The sequence below is a fragment of the Dasypus novemcinctus genome, chromosome 14 (genome assembly GCF_030445035.2).
Source record: "Dasypus novemcinctus isolate mDasNov1 chromosome 14, mDasNov1.1.hap2, whole genome shotgun sequence".
NCBI classification, from domain to species: Eukaryota; Metazoa; Chordata; class Mammalia; order Cingulata; family Dasypodidae; genus Dasypus; species Dasypus novemcinctus.
Window position 1 is genome coordinate 20737602 of NC_080686.1, and position 20128 is coordinate 20757729.

Genomic DNA, 20128 nt, shown 5'->3' on the forward strand with positions numbered 1-20128 from the left:
TTGAGCACTTGAAGATTCAACTACGTGCTGCAAAAAAAAAAAAATGTCTTACACGTCTTATTTTGAAAATTGTCCTTTCTTCCACAATTCAGTCTCAATCCTTGGAAATGAAAAACACACTGCTTGTCTTTTCTGAGTACACTCCAAAGAACTGGTTGTTCTAACGACTGCTATAGCAAGAACTGTTCAAGAGGTGGAAAATAATTCTAAGTGTTCTTTGGCAAATGAGATGAACAATTTTAGTTATTTTTAAGTGACCCTACTAGTTCTTCTGCCTTAAAATTCTACCTTGTATCAGTTTTGCTTTGCACTTTGTGACCTGAGCACAGTTTGGTGTTATGTCTCCCAAGTTGGGAGTCAGCAGTTCCTCTGCCATTGTGCCGTGTTCTCCAATAAAAGGGAGGTATATTGAGTATTGTTTCAAGTCGGAAGCAGTGTATTCCAAACTCAACTTCCCAAGCCAGGTAACATCCCATGTTTACCTGATGTCTTCATTGAACCTTTACAATAAAAAAAAAGGGGGGGGGGTATGCTAGATAGTCTCCTGAGTGTTTAGATTTAGCTCAACCCGAAATGGCAATGAAACACCTCTGATCCCTGTTCTTCAAATGCTCTAATAACATAGAATGAAGCTAGAGGCTGATGGTTCTTATTGTTCTTTTTAATATATTTTTCATTATTCTCATCAAAGTTAAGCCAACTTTGATAGAGCTGCAGTCAATAATATGAAAGAAAGAAAATGGAAAACTAATGAAACCTAATTTTTATAACCATTTTTACCTTCCCTACTTGAGCATTTAAGCTATAAAAACAAGTAGCATGATTATTCGATTTAACAGAGTTAAAGCTGTCGTTTTTTCTTCCTCCAGAGTCTGGGGGAAGGAAGTACTAAGCAGCGTATGCCGAAAGATTAGGTTTTAGGAACTAAAATATAATTAGGGTAGATACTTGAGCCATATCATATAACTATAAAGCATTTAAAACATACTAAACACTTCCTACATTTATTTTTAAGAGGTGGATTGACTGTGGCATGGTGAGGTAGGTCAAAACCTCCATGTGAAACTCCCACCCTTCAGTAGGTGAGTATCTTAGACAACCTGCTGGAGTCTTCAGACAGTCGTATCTTCAAAGTGGGTGTATTAGTCAGCCAAAGAGGCTGATGCAAAGTACCAGAAATCTGTTGGCTTTTAGAAAGGGTATTTATTTGGGGTAGAAGCTTACAGCCACCAGGCCATCAAGCAGAAATTACTTCCCTCACCAGTCTGTTGTCCCCTGTTGGAGCAAGATGGGCTGCAGGTCTCTGCGAGGGTTCATCCTTCCTCTTCTTCTTAAGGCTGCGTGGTCCCAGCTTCTTCTGATCTCAGCTGTAGGCTGGTGTAAGGTTCCTCTCTCTTCCTAGAGCTCATCTCTTTCCAGGCTCTGCTGCTCTGCTCTCTCCACAAGTCCAGCTATAAACTATGAGGCGAACAGTTGAATTCTTTCTCCGGGGCTCCAGCATCAAAACTAAGCTGTCTCCTCTGTGTCTCTCCTTCCCAGTAAGAGTCTGTTTTATCAGCCCAAGGGGGCTGGGACTCAACACTGAGTCACACTCTAATGACAGCATCAAATCAAAGCCCTAATCTTTAATCAAGTAGAAGTGAAACCTCTAAATTTAATACAATCAAAGGGTATCATGCCCAGAGGAACAGACCAGTTTACAAATACAATATTTTTTCTTGGATTTAATCAAAATGCCACAGTGGGGGTTTTAGTGATTGTGGCAGGATTGAATTTTTAAATGTATGAAAAACATTAGTCTAGTCCTGGGGATGTCATGTGTGCTCAGTAAGTAGTAGTCATTATTAACGGGGTATTGTTTGTAACATATTTTAGTGTATCTAGCAATTTCTCTAATATATTCACCGTGATCTTGGCCCACTTCCCCAAAAGTGCTGCTTTACTCTTTCCTCCCTCGAGGCTTAAATGATTCACAGTTTTATAGTAACACACACTTTAATATTTACTTCAGAGTAAATTTTATCTTTTGCTCCAAGACTGTTCACTAGAAATAAAACCGTTTTCATAAATAAATGCTCTATCTGTATTACCACCATAATCTTCCTTGCCATGGGTGCTGCAAGTTTGACACAGCTCAGGTAAAGAGCAATAAATAATACAGGAGAGCAGATGCTCCGAATCGATGTCGGCGGGGGAAGTGGAAACTAGGAGCTGAGACGAGCCCAGCCTCAGAGTCAGCCACACAGGCTGGCTGCTGAGCGCCTCCCGTAAGTTGCTTACCCACTCGTTCCCACAAGGGGATCAGGGCTGCCTTCTTAACCTGTGCACCTCCAAGGACGGAGGCCGTGCGTGTGAAGCCCGCGCACCATGCCTCCGTGAACGTGGTGCTCCCATCAGTTGCCGCCAGAGTGAACAGTCGTCGAGTCACTGGTGGTGCTGCCGCATGGAGGAACCAGCAGGTCTTGCAGAGACGGTGATTTGAGTAGAGAATAATTGTCCTTGAACTCCACCTTCACTTAGAGCTTGGCCATAACCTCTTTCGTTCTCCCAGCTGAACATAAAGCAACCTGTCCTCTCTCTCCACATCTGGAAGTGGAGACCACCGAGTCTTTTCCCCGTTACCCCCACACACACACAACCCCAGCCCCCATCCCCACGTTCAGCACCCTGAGAGAGCAGGAGGCGAGCTTCCAGAACCTGGCAGTAGGAGAGCGAATGTGCCTGTACGGAGAGAAAGGAATCTGTGAGGATGTTATGTCTGTGGGTGGAGGCAGATGTGGAGTCCATCGACTTTTAAAGGAGGTTGTCCCTGATTTGGGGCAAGGAGGAGGATTACAGAACTGGTCTGAGTATTTCCTAGAGCTTTCATATTTATATTTTTAGTAATATTCTAGGAGATGGAAACTGCACAATAAAAATGACATAGTTTGGGAAAAAAATAAAAAGCTCTTTTGAGGAGAGGACAAAATTGGTGGAAAGTAGGAGCATTTTACATTTGCTTGGATGAGGCACGCAGTCTGTTGGACTCCTGTAGAGTTCGAGTAGCCCTGCTTTTTAATTTCTTGTAGGAATTTCCATCAAGCAGCTCATCATATTTTGAAACATTTTCACGCTGACTACGTGGGGCACTGATATGTGTGATCCCAGGCAAAAAAAAAGTTGTTGACCCTCTTATAGTAACACATTCTTTACCTTATACCAAGGGAGAACGTTAGGCCAGAAATGGGATTTTTTTTTTTTCTGGCTCACTGTTTCATTTGTTATTTTAAACCAGAGGAAGAAGGCATTTTAAGAAGTCCGTAAAGTTTTAGGGTTTTTTTTAATAACAGTTTTATTTACAAATTAAAACAAAGCTTGCAAGCCAGTTTTCTAAATGACCTTGGAGAATGACATTTGACATTAAATAAAGAATCCATCTTAGATTGCGATTTGTCCTGCTCTCTTTCTCCTACCAATTTTAGGTTTGATTTCCTCTTTAGTAATGGCTTTATTATTTACTCTAGCCCATTTCACTTGCATACTTGTTTGCTTTGAAATTTGAAACTGCATATTTTCTTTGTAACTTATAAAATTGGGGTCATGCAAATGACTTTTGAAACAAACTCTTCAGTCACTCCATTTTGACAGAAATAGTACGTACAGGTCACTTGAGTGGAATGGAATTGTTTTAAGACAAAAGAGCATTCAGTTCCCGTAAAGCTCAGTATCTAATAGTGATTATCAGGGCCAAGTTGTGGACGCTGGGAAAAGAAATTTAATAATAGCTTACATTTACCAAACACTGTGTGCCAAGTTCCACTTTTATTACCCTCAATGCATTATCTCACTGAACACTCACATCAGCCCTGTGAGGTGTAGGAATCATCATTATCAGCATTTTATAAAAGGAGAAACTGAGGCACACCGCACTTGTGTAACCTGGAGGGCGAGAGCTAGTAAATTCAGCCACAAAGTAAGCCCCATGCGTCCTTTCTCAATACGCTGAGTGGGCCCCTGAATTCCAGCCCCCCATGTGGGAGATGAAGGGTGCACAGTAGGTTTCACATGGTCACCGTCTGTCTTAGTCAGCCAAAGAGGTGCTGATGCAAAATCCAGAAATCCATTGGCTTTTATAAAGGGTATTTATTTGGGGTAGAGGCTTACAGATACCAGCCAGAAAGCGTAAGTTACTTCCCTCACCTAAATCTGTTGCCACGTATTGGAGCAAGATGATGGCTGATGTCTGCCAGGGTTCAGGCTTCCGGGGTTCCTCTCTTCCCAGGGCTCGACTCTCTCCGGGCTCAGCTGCTCTGCTCCTCTGTGTGCTTGCTTCCTGGACTCCAGCTCAAAATTCCAACTTCCCTTCTCCATGGTGCAATTTCTCTGAGTCCCCTCCCACCAAGAGGGCAGGGACACAGTATCCTACCAATGTGGCCCAATCAAAGCCTTGATCATTATAAAGTGAAACCTCTGAATCCAATATAATCTAATGTGCCTGGAGGGACAGACCAGTTCACGAACATAATCCAATATCTATTTTTGGAATTCATAAACAATATCAAATTGCTACACCATCCTACACATAGCCTTGTGGGAGAGCCTGAGATGGCCCTGCTTCTTTGTGCTTTCCTGATGCAAAGCTTTCTGGCATCCCCCTAAACCAGTTATCCTTCTTTGCCCACCTGACATCATGCGTAAAGTCTTACCAGTAACAAATTGGACCCCCTCCATGCCTGCCCTCAGGACCTGCTCAGATCAGGGCGCCGCCTACAGGATGTTGCCCTAAGAGCACAGTGGAACCTCATTATTCACAGATTCTGTATTTGCCAATTATGCACACGGCAAACTAGATTGTGTATTGATCGGCTGACTTAACCCTGTATCTCCCCTAGGAGCAGTGGGTCAGTATTTGCTAATTCAGTGTTCATGGCAACTTTATGGAACAAGCTACAGTGAATAAGGTACTCAATTGTGCCAAAATAATTTTCACAAGGTGGTGAAAATGCCTCTGCAGGGTCCGTGCTGCCACGCCAGCGTGCCTTGGCACGCCATGGGAAGCCCGGCACACATCCCTTCATCCATGGCCACGAAAATGTTGGAAGGTAGATACTGGCCTTTCTGCCAGTACCGCACCATCCCAGCATTTGTTTCACATCCTCTGGTAGTTTGGAGGGGATGTGTCCAAAGAAAATCAGGGCTTGCTGAAAAAGGGACATGGTTTACCCATTGTCTCAGTTTCCTCTGACTGCCATAACAAAGTTGCACAAATTTGGTGGCTTAAAACCATAGAAACATATTCCCCTACAAGATCAGACATGTGAAATCAAGGCTCCGTCTGAAACTTTCCTTGCCTTTTCCAACTTTTGGTATTTGCTGACAGTCCTTGACATTCCTGGACTTGTAAATTCATCCCTGCATTCTCTACCTGTTGTCTTCATGTGACTTTCTTCCCTCTGTGTCTGTTTTTTTGTGTCCATCTTCTTATAAGAATTCCAGATTGGCCACATCTTAACTAATCATGTTTTCAATGAACATTTCCAAATAAAGTCACATTGCTGGAATGGTGGGTTAAGACTAGAACGTGCCTTTTGGAGGGACACGGTTCAATCCACGGAAAATTCAAATGCCTGATGGAAATCTAGCACAAGAGGATTCTTTTTTTTTTTTTTAAACAACATTGGAAGACCTACACTGGCCAACTGAAAGAATAAAACAATGATGAGGCTATGGGAATTAAAAGTTGTATGTCATTAGGAATACAGATAGTATTGTTGGCGAGAAAATTATTTTACCTGCAGCTTTGAGCTGTTTGCTTTACAGTCATACTGAGGGCAATAAAAAAAGGATTCAGCTGCTACAGTTATAGATGTTGAGGGATTTTACCATGGTGATAAGCAAGGAGATACATCATTTAATAATGGAAAAAGTACAGCTCCTGAAAGGGTGGTGGTTTTGACTTAATGTTTCCAGATGGCTAGCCCTCCGATTTCTTAAGTTTCCATTCCCTTTATAGTGTGAAAAATCAGTCTTTTGATACATGCTTTTGTTACTACCCCATTTACTTTTTCACTTTCATCATTTCCCTACTTTTGCATTCTTTACAAGTTACTCTCATAGTATAAAAGAAGTTAAAATACGTGACTATGTAGTAGGAGAAAGAAAGGGGAATATGTTGACAAAATATATCTTCATGGAAGTGGATAAATTAATGTCTTCCAGAGAGAATGACATTGCTTCCTTTGGCCCATAGAAACTAAACACTATAAATACATTTCATTTTGAAACAAAGTTTTGTAATAACCATAATATTGTTAACTGTGATACACATAAAGAATGACATGTTTCATGAAACCCCATTGCTCATTTTTTAAAGTCCCAGGCAGACAGAATGGCAGATGCATGTGAAAGCGCCCAGCTGGTTTTTTAGAGGAATCGCCGTAGTTGTATTTGGCTAAAGCCAGGGTGCAAAGGAGGAAGAGACAGGAGCAGCCTGGCAAGGCAGGGAGGGCTAGATCCCAAGCATCTCCGTGTACCTCCCCACAACCCTTCTCAGTCGCCAAGTTGGAAGCTAGGAATCGTCCTTCACCTGCATCTCACCCTTGGGTCGATCTCCAGGTCCAGCCAAGCGCACCTCTTAAACATCTCTTGAAACAGCCCACACTTCTCTCATCCCCAGAGATAGCCTCCCAGTAATGATAATGGGAATGAAAAGTTCCCGTGCACCAGGAGCTGTTGGAAGCAACTGTTGTCTGTGCTCTTCGTTAACCATCTCAGAAACCCTGAAGAGGTAGGCACTGTTAACCCCACTTTAGAGGTGGGAAACCGAGGCACAGGAAGATGAAGTAACCTGCCCACTTATTACATGGCAGAGTTGGGGATCCAACCCGTATATAGTACCATATTGTGGGAAGACTCAGAACCCACTGCCATCACCCCCTCCACTCAGCTCTAGCTGATCTCTGCAGCCACCTTTGCTCTGCTCTCATCCCATTTGTATTTAAAAATACAAATCTGACCATGCCAAGAATGCTTAATTACCCTTTAGTGCCTTCCCCTTACTCTTTGGTATAAAATCCAAAACACACCTGCCTCTCTCCTGCCCCAGTGGGTCTCCCACAGCTGTGCTCCCAGCAGGCTGCTTCAGCCTTACAGCTGTACTTTGTTTCCTGAATGTATCGTGAATCCAACAGAGTTGCTCTGGCGGTGCCTTTTCCCACCTTCCATGCCTTCGTTCACGTTCTTCCTCTCGTCACTGTTCCTTCACCTTCAAGTCCTTCTGCATTTATCAGCATTATTGCTTTTTTTTTTTGTGGTTTATTTATTTATTTATTCCCCACACCACCCCAGTTGCCTGCTCACTGTGTCCATTCGCTGTGTGTTCTTCTGTGTCTGCTTGTGGCAGTGGCACCGGGAAAATGTGTCTTGTTTTTTTGTTGCGTCATCTTGCTGTATCAGCTCTCCCTGTGTGCGGCGCTATTTCTGGGCAGGCTGCACCTTCTTTCACACTGGACGGCTCTCCTTACAGGGCGCACTCCTTGCGCGTGGGGCTCCCCTACGCGGGGGACACCCCTGCATGGCAGGGCACACCTTGTGCGCATCAGCACTGCACATGGGCCAGCTCCACACGGGTCAAGGAGGCCCGGGGTTTGAACCGCGGACCTCCCATCTGGTAGGCGGACGCCCTACCCGTTGGGCCAAATCCGCTTCCCATAGCAGCATTATTCTTCATTTGTATTTTTAACCTTTCTTGTAACATAAATCAATGACTTTTCTAGTTCTTTAGATCTTACTCGGAACTTTTCAGTCACTAATTGATTTACTGAACACAGGCCATAATTCAGTAAACATCCTTTGGGCACATTTCTCTTACCTTTGTAAAGATTTCAAAATTAGCTTGTCACATAAAATGTGCATTATTTACTTCACCAAGGAAATGACTGTGTTCTCAATGTAGATATGAGAGTGAGAGTCAGTAACCAGGGAAATTGGGATAATATTCAATAAATTATATTCAGTAATGTTCAGCAAATAGCACTCCCCCAAATTCAAAAAGCAGTATTTCATGGGACAGTTTTTCTTATTTCATGTTTTATGATCTGACATGTTAGAAAACTAGAAGAAGCTGTCCTTCTAGAACTCTTCCTGGCCTTGAAGTTTGCTCTTTGCCTCTGTAGAATAAAAGAACATTTCAGGATGTGTTTCAAGCTCACTAAATTCAATACATTCATTTTGTACAGATAGAAATAAGAAAATCAAGGAACTGAGATGTCAGGTGACTTAGAATGGCAGTAGTCAAGCTAACCTCACAGAGGTTTATTACCTATTTTAAACCATAGCACACATGAGACGTGACCAGTTTTCACATACTTCTACAGGTGAGTCGGGGTTCAAATTCATTTCTCAGAGTCCTTGCTCTAACTCCATGGCCTCCTTTCCAACTTAGAACGTAGAGAGCCATTAGGCATTAACTACCTTTTCCTTTTTACTCGCCAGAATTACTCTTGAAAGGAGAGAGCTAGCAAAAAGAGCCGACCAAGTTTTGCCCAAGGGGTTTATAATATTGAGTTTTAAAATCAGGAGAGTTTGTGCAGCCCTGGAGGCCCCTGCCCCACGGGCAGTCCTTGCCGGAGGCCCCTTAGACAGGCCGCGAGCTCGCCCTCCAGTCTGAGTCACCCAGCCAGCTGCCCTCGTCGTTCACCCTTGTCTGCCCGATCTGAAAGCCTTTAGGCGGGTGCTACCTGGTTTAAAGGAGCTTGGGCTTTAGCATTTTAAAAAATAAACTGGGAGTATTGAGGCTCATTTTCTGCCAATACATCCTGGGCCTCAGCCATTTCTCAGTCACCCAGGTGCCGTGGTCTTCACCTAACTGCCCCCTGTGAGCAGCTGGCAGATTTGAAATTAGGACCGTTCAGGTCACTTTGGTTTGAAAAGTCTCACATTTTCTGGGATGGCTGTTCCGGGCCCTTAGACAGCCTCAGATTTAACAGTCATTTAAGAGGTAAGGAAGCAAGCTTGGCACCTCAGCCCCTTTTCCTCTGTGCCAGAGGCATTTAGGTTCTAACTGGGTGTGTGCCAGCACCCAGCGCCCGACCATGGACCAGCATTATGGGTGTGACTGAAGATCTGGTTAGAAATGCAGAATCTGGGACCCCTAGATTACTGAACTAGACTCTGCATTTTAAGAAGACTCCCAGGGATATAAAAGCACAGGACAGTTTGCACAGCCCAGCTAGAGTACATCCCCCGTTCCTGCGTAGAAGAGGACTTGCGCACAGGCGATTTGGCCCCAGCGGTCCCCAAGGAAAGGGGCCAGCAGGCCTGACTGCCACCTACCCAGATGGCCCGTGCACTCCTGCCTGCTGTCAGACACCCCTGGTTCAGCGGGCCACCGCGCCCTCAGCTCTGGCCAGCTGCTTGTCTGCAATCCTTTTAATCCTTCCATGACATTTTCAAATGCATATTAAACGGGGCAGAGCGATCTGTGAATGGAAGTTCCTCACTCCCTCCGGCCTATGTCTTCTCTCCTCAGTCCTAAGTCATCCGTCAAGCAGGGCTTTATAATTACTTGTGTTGATGAAAACCCTGGGAGGCTGAGAGCTAATTTTCCTTCCCCGGAACACCAGGAAGAGGAGGGAGCCTTCCCGACTCCCCCACTCAGAGCTGGTGGGGGGGCGTGGGGGAGGGCTGCATCGGGGTCACTCTGGGATGTCAGAGGGTCAAGGCTGACGCTGAGCGGAGTTGATGGTGCCTGGCGTTCATGACCTTGAGAGGTACAGGCACGCAGTTACCATTGGGCTGGTCTTGTCCAGCATCCTCGGTCCACATCCTAACAAGGTGTGGGCTACAAACAGCATGTCTCAGGTTCCTGCAGCACAGAGCTGCCAGCACTGTTAAAACATCGTAAGGACCAGCAAGATGGCGGTGGAGTAAGCAGCTCCTAGAGGCAGCTCCTGCTACAGGGCAGTTAGCAAACACCCAGAGCTCTCTGAGCTAGCTGAAGCACCTGTTTGGGGCTTCAGGAGGCCAGAAGAGCATCCTGCAATGTCCTTGGGGGAGTGGAAGGAGGAGGCTGCCTATCTGCCGAGAAGATGCATAAGTAGAGCACTCCATGCCATGGAGGCCAGTGCCCATCCTCCACTGGAGGCACAAGCCTCCTCAAGGGCTGTTCCACGGCTGGAATTGAAAGCTCCACTTGGGAGGAAGAGACAATTGGGCACCAATTTCAGCTACTGATGAGGAAATTCAGCAGGCTACAGTATAATCCTGAGCACAGCTACAGTTGGAGCCTGTCCAGGTCAGAAAGAGGCTGGGAGCTGCCATCTTAACTCTGCGCCTGGAACATGGGGAAACGGGGAGGACTGAAAATCCCAGTGCTGGTGGGGACCAGCTTCTTCCCATCCAGGTCAAGTTGCAGCTCTAGAGTAGGCCCGAGTGCTACCACCAGCAGGGAGGAAGCTGCGGGGACCTGCACCAGCCTCTCTGGGAAGTTACCGTCCAAGCCACGGAGGCCGGTGATTATCCTACTCTTGCGGCATAAGCTGCCCCAGGAGCTTTTCTGTGGATGGAATTGGGAGCCCCATTTCCCAGAAACAGGGGAGGAGGAGATGGTTGGCTGCAGATTTCAGCTACTGATTGGTAGACTTGGCTGGCTAAGAGATAACCCAGGGAACAGCTGGGGTGAGAACCAGCCCAAGTCAGAAAGAGGCCAGTAGCCGCCATTCTGACTCTACCCCTCGACCCTGAGGGGAAGCCGGGCTGACTGAAACTCTGTGCCCCGGAACCAATTTCTTTCACACAGATTAGCCTGCAGCCCTAGCCTAGGCTTCAGCCCTGCCTCTGGCAGGGAGGAGGCTGAGGAGCCACCAGCCTATACAGGTAACTGCAGGTAACTTTGGCTGGCATAGACTGAAAATCAGAAATCTACCAGGGCAACTGCGGTCATCTTGGACCCGCACTGCATAGATTGCTGCCCACACCTGCAGCCACATCCCTGCCCAGGCAGGGGAGAAAGGGATGTGAAGCTTTTCAGCCTCTCTGGGCAACTACAATCTAGGCCTGCACTTGGATTATTCCACACACCTGTGACTCCGTCCCTACCCCTGGCAAAGGACTGAGAGGACTACTGATGTTTAAAGTATGTAGAAGTTTTAATTAGCTTTACTGTAAAAGTGTGGAAATGTATAGAGTGGATGGTAACACACAGTGAGTAACAGCTTGTTTATAAATGGGGATGTGACTAAAAATGATAGTCTAATTATTTAAATGCCAGTTGACAGAATGCTTGAGAATAATCTAGGAACTGGATGACACAGTAAACCAAGAGGTAGATGAGAATTGTGGTTGATGGTATGGATACAAGAGTGTCCTTTGTTAGCTAGAACAAATTTATATCACTACTGCAGGGTGTTGGGAATGTGGAGAAGCATGGAAAAATACAGCTGGAGTGACCTATGGACTGTGGTTAGTAGTAACGATATAATATCTTGCATCTATGCAAAAGATGTGCTGTGCTGATACTGAGGCAGTATGGAACATGTGAGCCAAATGTATACTATGGACATGGTAATAATCAGATGATATTGTTTTGTCTGTAGCAAATGACACACCACATTGTGGTGTGTTAATGGAGGGGTGTTGTTTGGGAATTCTGCACATGTGCATGATTGTTCTATAAGTTTACAACTTCTGTCATAAAAAGTATGTTTAAAAAATAATAATAGGGTGGGTTGGGGGAAACACACACCAAATGTAAGAGAAGAATATGATTAGTAGTAAGATTTTAACAATATTCTTATCCTAACAAATGTCTCATGACAATGCAAGGTGTTGGTGGAGGGTTGATGTAAGGGACCCCTGTATGATGTTATGCATGTTTGTTTTGTAAGTTCACAACTTTTACTATATACTTAATTGCTTATGTATGTTCATATTATAAATGATATAAAGGTAATAATCGGATTGGTTAGGGGAAAATACTTTGTTTAGTAGTAATATTTTGACAATGCTCTTTAATCATTAGTTAAAAAGGTTTAAAAACTGCAATTTATTGGTGGTAGGGTGAGATGTTATATATGTTTAATATTATACATGTTTGTTTTGTAAGTTCACAACTATTATACACTTGTTTATGTAATGTTTATGTATGAGTGATATATTTCAATAAAAATTTTTTTAAAAGTAAGTAGGATTTAATAAAAAAAAGAAAACAGAAAAACAACATCGTAAGGATGGCTGCCCACAGAGGAGGCTGCCGTGTCCTACCTAGCATCCTGGCTGCCCCAGACCCCTCGTGAAGCCTAGGAGCATCAAAAAGAGGACCAAGAAGTTCATCCGGCACCGGTCAGATCGATATGTCAAGATTAAGTGCAACTGGCAGAAACCCAGAGGCTCTGGCAGCAGGGTACGGAGAAGATTCAAGGGCCAGATCTCAATGCCCAGCATTGGTTACGGGAGCAGCAAGAACACGAAGCACGTGCTGCCGGGCGGCTTCCAGAGCTCCTGGTCCCCAGTGTCAAGGAGCTGGAAGTGCTGCTGACGTGCAGCAGATCTTACTGTGCTGAGATTGCTCACGGCCTTTCCTCCAGGAACCACAAAGCCATCGTGGAAAGAGCAGTCCAGCTGGTCATTAGAGTCACCGGTCCCAATGCCTGGCTGCGCAGCAAGGAAAAGGAATAGACAGTTCATTTCCAAGTTTTATTTGTGTAAAATAAAACCATAAACACACACACACACATAAGGATGAAGTAAGTATTAAGAGAAAGGGCAGCCTAAATCATCTGCATTTTTTTAAGGAGGTCCCTGGGATCTTGGAGCTGGGAGGCAGGCACTCAACACTTGACCTACTCTTCCCCTACCTGCATTATTTTATTTTCCTTTTTTACCTGCATTATTTTGAAGTAGGTTTCATTAGTTGGCAAGAACATGAGTATGTCATCTTGTTATTATCCTGTAGCTCCCAACTAGTTTGGACAGCTTTCTCGTGACTTTGGATTCTTCCAATAAGATGCTTTTTCTTTTTCTTTTTTTTTTTTAATGCCCCAAAGAGTTCAAATTAAAACTTTTAAACTCTGACTGTGGTCATATCTAAACATCATCACTGTGTTGAAAATGATTAGGGAAATAGGGGATGGCAGAGGAGAGAAGAGGGCTAGGAAACCAAAAAGAAATGAGGTGTATATAGCAGATCCAAGTAATTGCTGTTTCTAACCACATACTTTCACACTGGCTTTAGGGCTAGTAATTGCCTCTGAAGATTGGGGCCTGTGGCGCAAATGGGAGTGCTTGGCAGGGGGCCTCCAGGCCACCAGGTGGATTTCTCACCTCGGCTTGATTCTACCCTTTTCCATATCTTCCTTTCCTTGAAGAAGGAAAGCAGTGTGAAAGAAGATAACTAGCCTTCTGGGGACTTCTTCCTGGAAAATATACCGGTGTTCCTTATTCTCATTATTTCTTTCATGTCCAAAACTGTGTCCAAGTCTGCCTTCACAAACAGATTTGGTATGTAGGCGAGTCAGTTCAGTGGGAAGGGACTTTTTGGCGTTTTGGTCCTAACAGAAGGGATTTAGACGAAAGAAAGGTCATGCCATCCAGCATGAACCTTAATTACATTTGTAGTAGCCCTTCCCAGTGGACATTTTAAGATAACTGCACCCCATCGTTCAATTTACCGAGAACAGTAAATTAGGAACCATAGAAAAGTCCTCATTCACCGATATTCCCCATTGCCATTTTTGAAATTGGAAATAACTCCCTAATTCTTGACTCCTCAAAACCACATAATTTTAGGGCCAAGAGGGATCACAGAAACTAGTTCAACCACCCATTTCACAGAGGAGGGGCGGCCCCTGAGAAGGGCTGCAGGTTCTGTCTGCTGTCGGCCACCTGCTGTCTTCTCCCATGCTGGAGGTCAGCTTTGGTCCTCAGACACAAGGCAGGTGGGCACCTGTCTCAGCCCTGCCTTTTGCTCTGTGCCCAAATCTTCTGGCACTGTCCCTTCTATGGACACATTCTGGAAGCTCCAGAGGTAGTCAGTAGAAATGTTCCATCACTCCCTGCAGAAGCATGGCCTGTCCTGGGGGCAGCTCCATCTCAGGGCACCTGGAGGTGATGCAGCAGGGTCGCCTCCATCCTCAGGCCCTCCCCTGTTCCAGCTGGCGAGTCCCTTGGTGGAGGGGGGAGGAGATCATCTGTCCACCCCTAGGAGGGCCCCCGCGCAGTGGAGCCCAGGATGGTGAACAAGAAACCATGCTGGGCTAAGACGCAGAGGCTCCAAAGAAGAATCTGGGTTTCCTCCTGGCGTTTCGCTCAAAATGTGTTCAAAGAGAGCATCTCATTTCATCTTAATGAGAGAAGGTTGTTTATTAAACAAAATTGAAGTATCAAAATAGAACTGCACAATTAAAGGAAATCGCTATGTAGGAATTGCCTTGGGGTGTCTCAGAGCTTTCCTAGGAAAATATTTTTATTAGGACAAATCCTTTACAGATTACCAGAATTATCTCTCATAAAATATGGTGATGGATTGAATTTAGTGAATTTAGTGTTTCAGAGGATACGGAGTATCGTGCTTTCCTCTCCCCATCCCCAGGAGAGCAGATTTATAGTAATATCACTTTATTTACTTTGTAAATTAGTTTTTTGACAGGTTTGCTGAATACATTACTCCTCTTAGTATTCCTAATTATAACGAAGATGATGATAAGGTCATTAACCAGTTGTTTTGGAATGCTGATACATTTGTGTATTTTCTTTGCCAGCACTAACAGGAAATAGGAACAAGAGGAGTTGTTTGGAAGGCTCCAAAGAGAAGTGTTACTTTATATTGTATATTAAATAGAATGGCTTCTTAGAGTTTTTATATTGGGAACGTTGATAAGTATTAAATTATATTTCAAGTTTGTGGTGGGGTTTGTTTTTGTTTTGGATCATCAAGTTGTTCAGAAAGTCATATATGCATCAGATAAATGTTTAACTATTACACAAGTTTTGTACAACATAAAATAGTAAAATATTTCGGTGTGAGTGACATCTTAAGATTTTGTTCTTTGTACTATTGGGGATCTGGGAATATAAACACCATGCAGAAACTCTCCATTTCTAGTCATTAAGTGTGAAACACTTTATTACTAATCACATTATTCATATAGTTAATCTAGAAGACTTCTAAGTTTTTTTAAATATATTAAAACTAAGTTTGTATTTAATAGGATGATCTTCATAAGCATTCTTGTTTTTTGAGGAGAAAGTGTTTCAGATGTATTGGTTGACAATAATAAAATATCTGAAACATGTTGCTTTTTTTCCCCCTTCTTGATTGCCAATCCCAGATCTTGTCCATCCTTTCCAGTTTTTGAAAGTGCCAGCAAAGTGTGATTATTGCTAATATTATTGAGATTGGTAATTGGTAATAGTTAGAAGTTTTGTTTCCTTGCGAAGGAACCATATTATAATTATGCAATGTTATAACTAAAGGAGGTAAGGGACTCCTGGGAACTCGTCAGCATTTAATGGGCTGGGAGGTGGAGTTTTGCTTTTTCTTTTTTTTTTTTCCATTTCTATCTTCATCTAGGATTTTTAACCAGTATAAAGAACACAAACGGGGCACGTTCAGAAGGCAGTTCTCACCAGCGTGAGCTCGAAGCCCCGTTTCTCTCTTGCAGACCTCCGGGTCTGACCGACGCGCGCCCGCGCGGTCCTCATCCTGTTACCTGGGAGTGACCTGCCACACGTGGCTCGGGAGCCTCTTCCCACCGGTGCTGAGGTTGGGCGCTGAGCTGTTGGGCGCTGAGCTGTTGGGCGCTGAGCTGTTGGGCTCTGGCCGGCCGAGCCGCGGCTCCGGGGCTGCTGGCGGGGGCGGAGCTGCCGTGGGCGGTCTCTGTTGCTATAGCCGTGATGTCACTCACCCATCCTAACCCGTGGTTGGTGGTTTTGTGTTTCAGCTCTGCCTGCAGTTGAGCACAAAGACCTGAAGGAAACGCCCACCTCCTTCAGCGAGAAGAAAGGAGGCAGCGAAGCAGATTAAAGGCACTTGTGGCTGGTGGCCTTGCTTCCTGGGCAGAGGCTTCCCCCCAAGGGGGGAAAAGTCAGTCAAAGCACCAGTGGGTCCTAAGGAGCCGTGAGATGAGGTGCTGCTGCCGCTGCTGCTGCTGCTGCTGCTGCTTCTGCTGAACCGCACATCCCCGGATCCCTCTGCTGCCCTTCGCGTTTCGTGTACATGTTTCTGTTCAGTCCCTCCGGAGGCGCCCAGAAGAGAATCCACCACGGCCGCCGGGGAGAGACCACCCAGCATGCCCACCGAGGCGCTCCAGACAGGTAGCATGGTGAAGCCGGTCAGCCCCGCCGGCACCTTCACCTCGGCCGTCCCGCTGCGCATCCTCAACAAAGGGCCCGACTACTTTCGCCGGCAGGCGGAGCCCAACCCGAAGAGGCTCAGCGCCGTGGAGAGGCTGGAGGCCGACAAGGCCAAGTACGTCAAGAGCCAGGAGGTCATCAACGCCAAGCAGGAGCCCGTGAAGCCCGCCGTGCTGGCCAGGCCGCCCGCGGGGCCCGCGCCCAAGCGAGGCCTGGGCAGCCCGACCCTCAAGGGCTTCGGCCCCGGCGCCAAGACGGACGGGGGCGTGCAGAGGGAGAACCTGAAGCTCGAGATCCTCAAGAACATCATTAACAGCTCCGAAGGCTCCAGCTCGGGCTCGGGCCACAAGCACGGCGCCCGCAACTGGCCGCCGCACAGGGCGGACGCCCCCGACCTGCACCGGCATTCCTTCGCCGAGTCCCTGAAGGTCTACCCCACGCAGGGCCACTGCAGCCCCCAGGAAGGCAGCTCCCACGTGAGCAGGAGGCTCCTGGAACAGTCGCCCGAGTCCTTCCTGCACGTGTCCCACAGCTCCTCCGACATCCGCCGAGTGACCAGCGTCAAGCCGCTCAAGGCCATCCCCTGCAGCAGTTCCGCCCCTCCCCTGCCGCCCAAGCCCAAGATCGCTGCCATCGCCCCCGGCAAGTCTCCCGAGGCCGACCGGGCGGAGCCGGCCTGCGGCGTGAGCCGGAGACCCTCCCTGCAGCGGTCAAAATCAGACTTGAGTGACAGGTATTTCCGCGTGGATGCAGACGTGGAGAGGTTCTTCAACTACTGCGGCCTGGACCCTGAGGAGCTGGAAAACCTCGGCATGGAGAACTTCGCCAGGGCTAACTCTGACATCATCTCCCTCAACTTCCGCAGCGCCAGCATGATCAGCTCAGACTGCGAGCAGTCGCAGGACAGTAACAGCGACCTCAGAAATGACGACAGCGCCAACGACCGGGCGCCCTACGGCATTTCTGCCATCGAAAGGAATGCGAGAATCATCAAGTGGTTGTACAGCATCAAACAAGCCAGAGAGTCCCAGAAAGTGTCCCACGTGTGAGCCAGAGTTCGTGCAGAAAGGAGGGAGGGGCGTGTCTGTTCGTGCATACTCGGTCGTGCGGTCTCCTTGAAGTCTTGTAAGCTTCTCCACTCTCTTTGTGTTGCTCGTTGTGCAATGTTTCCAAGTTGCATGCCTGTCAACATGGGGACTTTGACCCAGCTTCCACTTGACCCATCGCTGCAGAGCCTGGCTGAACCCACACGTCATCTGCCCAGAGTTTCAAGACCAGAATCCAATTAGGGCTTCGTTCTAAGCAAAATGGTTTACACATACATACACACACACACACACACAAATGATATACAGCTCCTACGATATTTATGTGGTTCTTGTGTTTTTTATATCTCATGCTACTGTGTCTTAATTAAAAGTTGTATCAACTGGCTTTTAAGTTGAGACATGGAATCTTTTTGGAATAAAAAAGCCACTTTGCCTCCATGTGAGACCATAACAATGGGAAAAAAAATCTTCTACCAAAAAGGTAGCTTCACGGACCGAAGATTAGAACCAGGCTGGGTTTTCTGAGGTATAAGATGGGGAGCCTGATGTTAATCATTTACGTCTTGAAATTCTCTTGCCGCTTACAGAAGTAATTGTCGGGGCAACGATGCTAAGTTTTGTGTCTGATTCAGTGTGTAAATGTTGGTGGTTCTGTGTAATACTGATCCCAAGGAAAGATGGCCACATCTGATGAAGGATGCTTATAAAGCTGGGAGAATTGGGGGTTTGGGGGTTTTGTTGACATTATTCTGTTTGGGGATAATTCAGAAATTTCTAGTATTAATCCTTTGCAGGAATGCCTACCCTAAAACTGTTGCTGAATGCCCTTTTTTTTTTTTTAATATTTTTGTTGAGGGCAGGGGTCAAAAACTACCAACTCCCTGCTGTTTCCCCTCCCTCCCTCCATTTCTATGTTATTTTTGCTTTATTTGGGAGAAGGGAGTGGGGCTCCTGCAGGTTTGACCTATCTGAAGACATGAACAAAAATGAAGCTACACAGCCATAACAGTATAAAGCCTCCTATTCAAAAGTAAATACATTTAATAGCTGAACCATATCTGAGCAGCAGTGATTATGTTGTCTGGCAAATGTTATTCTCTCAGGCTCTGGACCTCTGTTACAGCTCTGGGAAGCTGTAGGAACACAACACTGTAGCATCCCCTCCCTTGTGGCCTCATACAATGTGTTCTTTTTTTTGTTTTTCCCAAACCTTCCCAGTGATGTGTCTTCAGGTGGTTGAATGAACTGGCAGTTAGCTGACCTGGGAGGATGTGGTAGCAGAGGGTAAAATACGATGGTCTTTGCTATTGTAGTCATGCTTTGAAGTCCAATACTTAGCAGCTCTATCTTAGACTTCATCGGCTAATTGGAAACTTTTTATGGTGTAAATGCTGTAAGACTTTGTACATACTTCGGTTGTTATGAAATCTTTAAAAAACAAAAAAGTTATGCTAATAAATAGCTCTGGTACGAGCAGTAACTGTGGTGTTTTCTTTTTCTCCCTCCACGGAAGCTTAGCTTGGGACAGTGAGCCAGAAGCCGCTTCTTTGATAGTCTGGAAGAAACGTTCTTTCATTGCGTTCTCTTCACCACATCCCGGTGAATCTGAATGTCTTGGATCTCAATGGTCGCTATAGTGATGTGCTTTTGCAAACGTCTTCCCATCAAGTTTCCTAAAATATCCTGCTGCTGCTTTACTTAGTTCACACTTAACTTCTGTTATTTTTATCCTTTCTTAAACATCAGAATTTTTCACATCTTCTGCAAGACTCTCCAGTTGTAAATATTTATGAGCTCTTCCTGTGAAGACATGACTTTGAATTATGCAGCCTTGTTGCTAATTGTGCCTGTCCATTCACCCACTCATTCATTCCTCTTTCACCACATCATTTGTTGAGTGACTCCGCGGTTGGACCCTGGGTCAGACTCTGGATGGCAGCAGCGGCCAACTGGACCGTGGATTGTCACATTTATTTTATTTTTTATTTTTTTAAGATTTTTAAAATTTTTACTTATTTCTCTCCCCTTCCCCCTGTTGTCTGCTCTCTGTGTCCTTTCGCTGTGTGTTCTTCTGCGTCCGTTCTGCATTATCTGGAGGCACTGGGAAACTGCATCTCTTTTTGTTGCGTCATCTTGCTGCGTCAGCTCTCCGTGTGTGGGGCGCCACTCCTGGGCAGGCTGCACTTTTTTCATGCAGGGTGGCTTTCCTTGTGGGGCACACTCTTTGCACGTGGGGCACCCCTACATGGGGACGCCCCTGTGTGGCAGGCACTTCTTGCATGCGGCAGCACTGTGTGTGGGCCAGCTTACCACATGGGTCAGGAGGCCCTGGGTATGGAACCCTGGGCCCTCTATATGGTAGACAGACAGACGCTCTATCAGTTGAGCCATGTCCACTTCCCATCACATTTATTGTAAAAGATATCATTTCTCTCAGTGTGCATGTCTTGTCTCCTATTATTAGAACATTGAGCATGCAACAAGTATTTATTGAATCAAGTTCGTTGACAGGGTTTCCTCAGAAGCTCCATCTAATATGCCAGTGTAAAGAAAGCATTATTTAAAGAGTAATTTTCTGAAACAAATTATAAGAGTTCCAGCTACTGCTATTCATGAACATTTTCTTTCTGAAAAGCAGATTAAGTTCCTGGTTCTTTCTGCTGGTTTTGAATTCTTCCTGGTTCTCTGATTAGTTTTTGGTTGAACCAGAACCCTGCTTCCTTGAAGAAACATTTTTGGAATGCAGCTGT

At 45.6% G+C, this 20128-nt stretch overlaps 1 protein-coding gene across 5 annotated transcripts in view; it reads left to right on the top strand.

Moving 5' to 3' along the window:
- The window catches only part of FAM110B (family with sequence similarity 110 member B), a 168378-nt gene extending 149524 nt beyond the window's left edge, over window positions 1–18854 (top strand). For all 5 annotated transcript variants that reach the window (XM_004484344.5, XM_058275551.2, XM_004484342.4 and 2 more), the window contains one exon: window positions 15918–18854. In XM_004484344.5, coding sequence (XP_004484401.1) covers window positions 16266–17378 — 1113 coding nt within the window. In that variant the 5' untranslated portion in view covers window positions 15918–16265 and the 3' untranslated portion in view covers window positions 17379–18854. The remainder of the gene's footprint in view (window positions 1–15917) is intronic.
- The last annotated feature ends 1274 nt before the right edge of the window (window positions 18855–20128 follow it).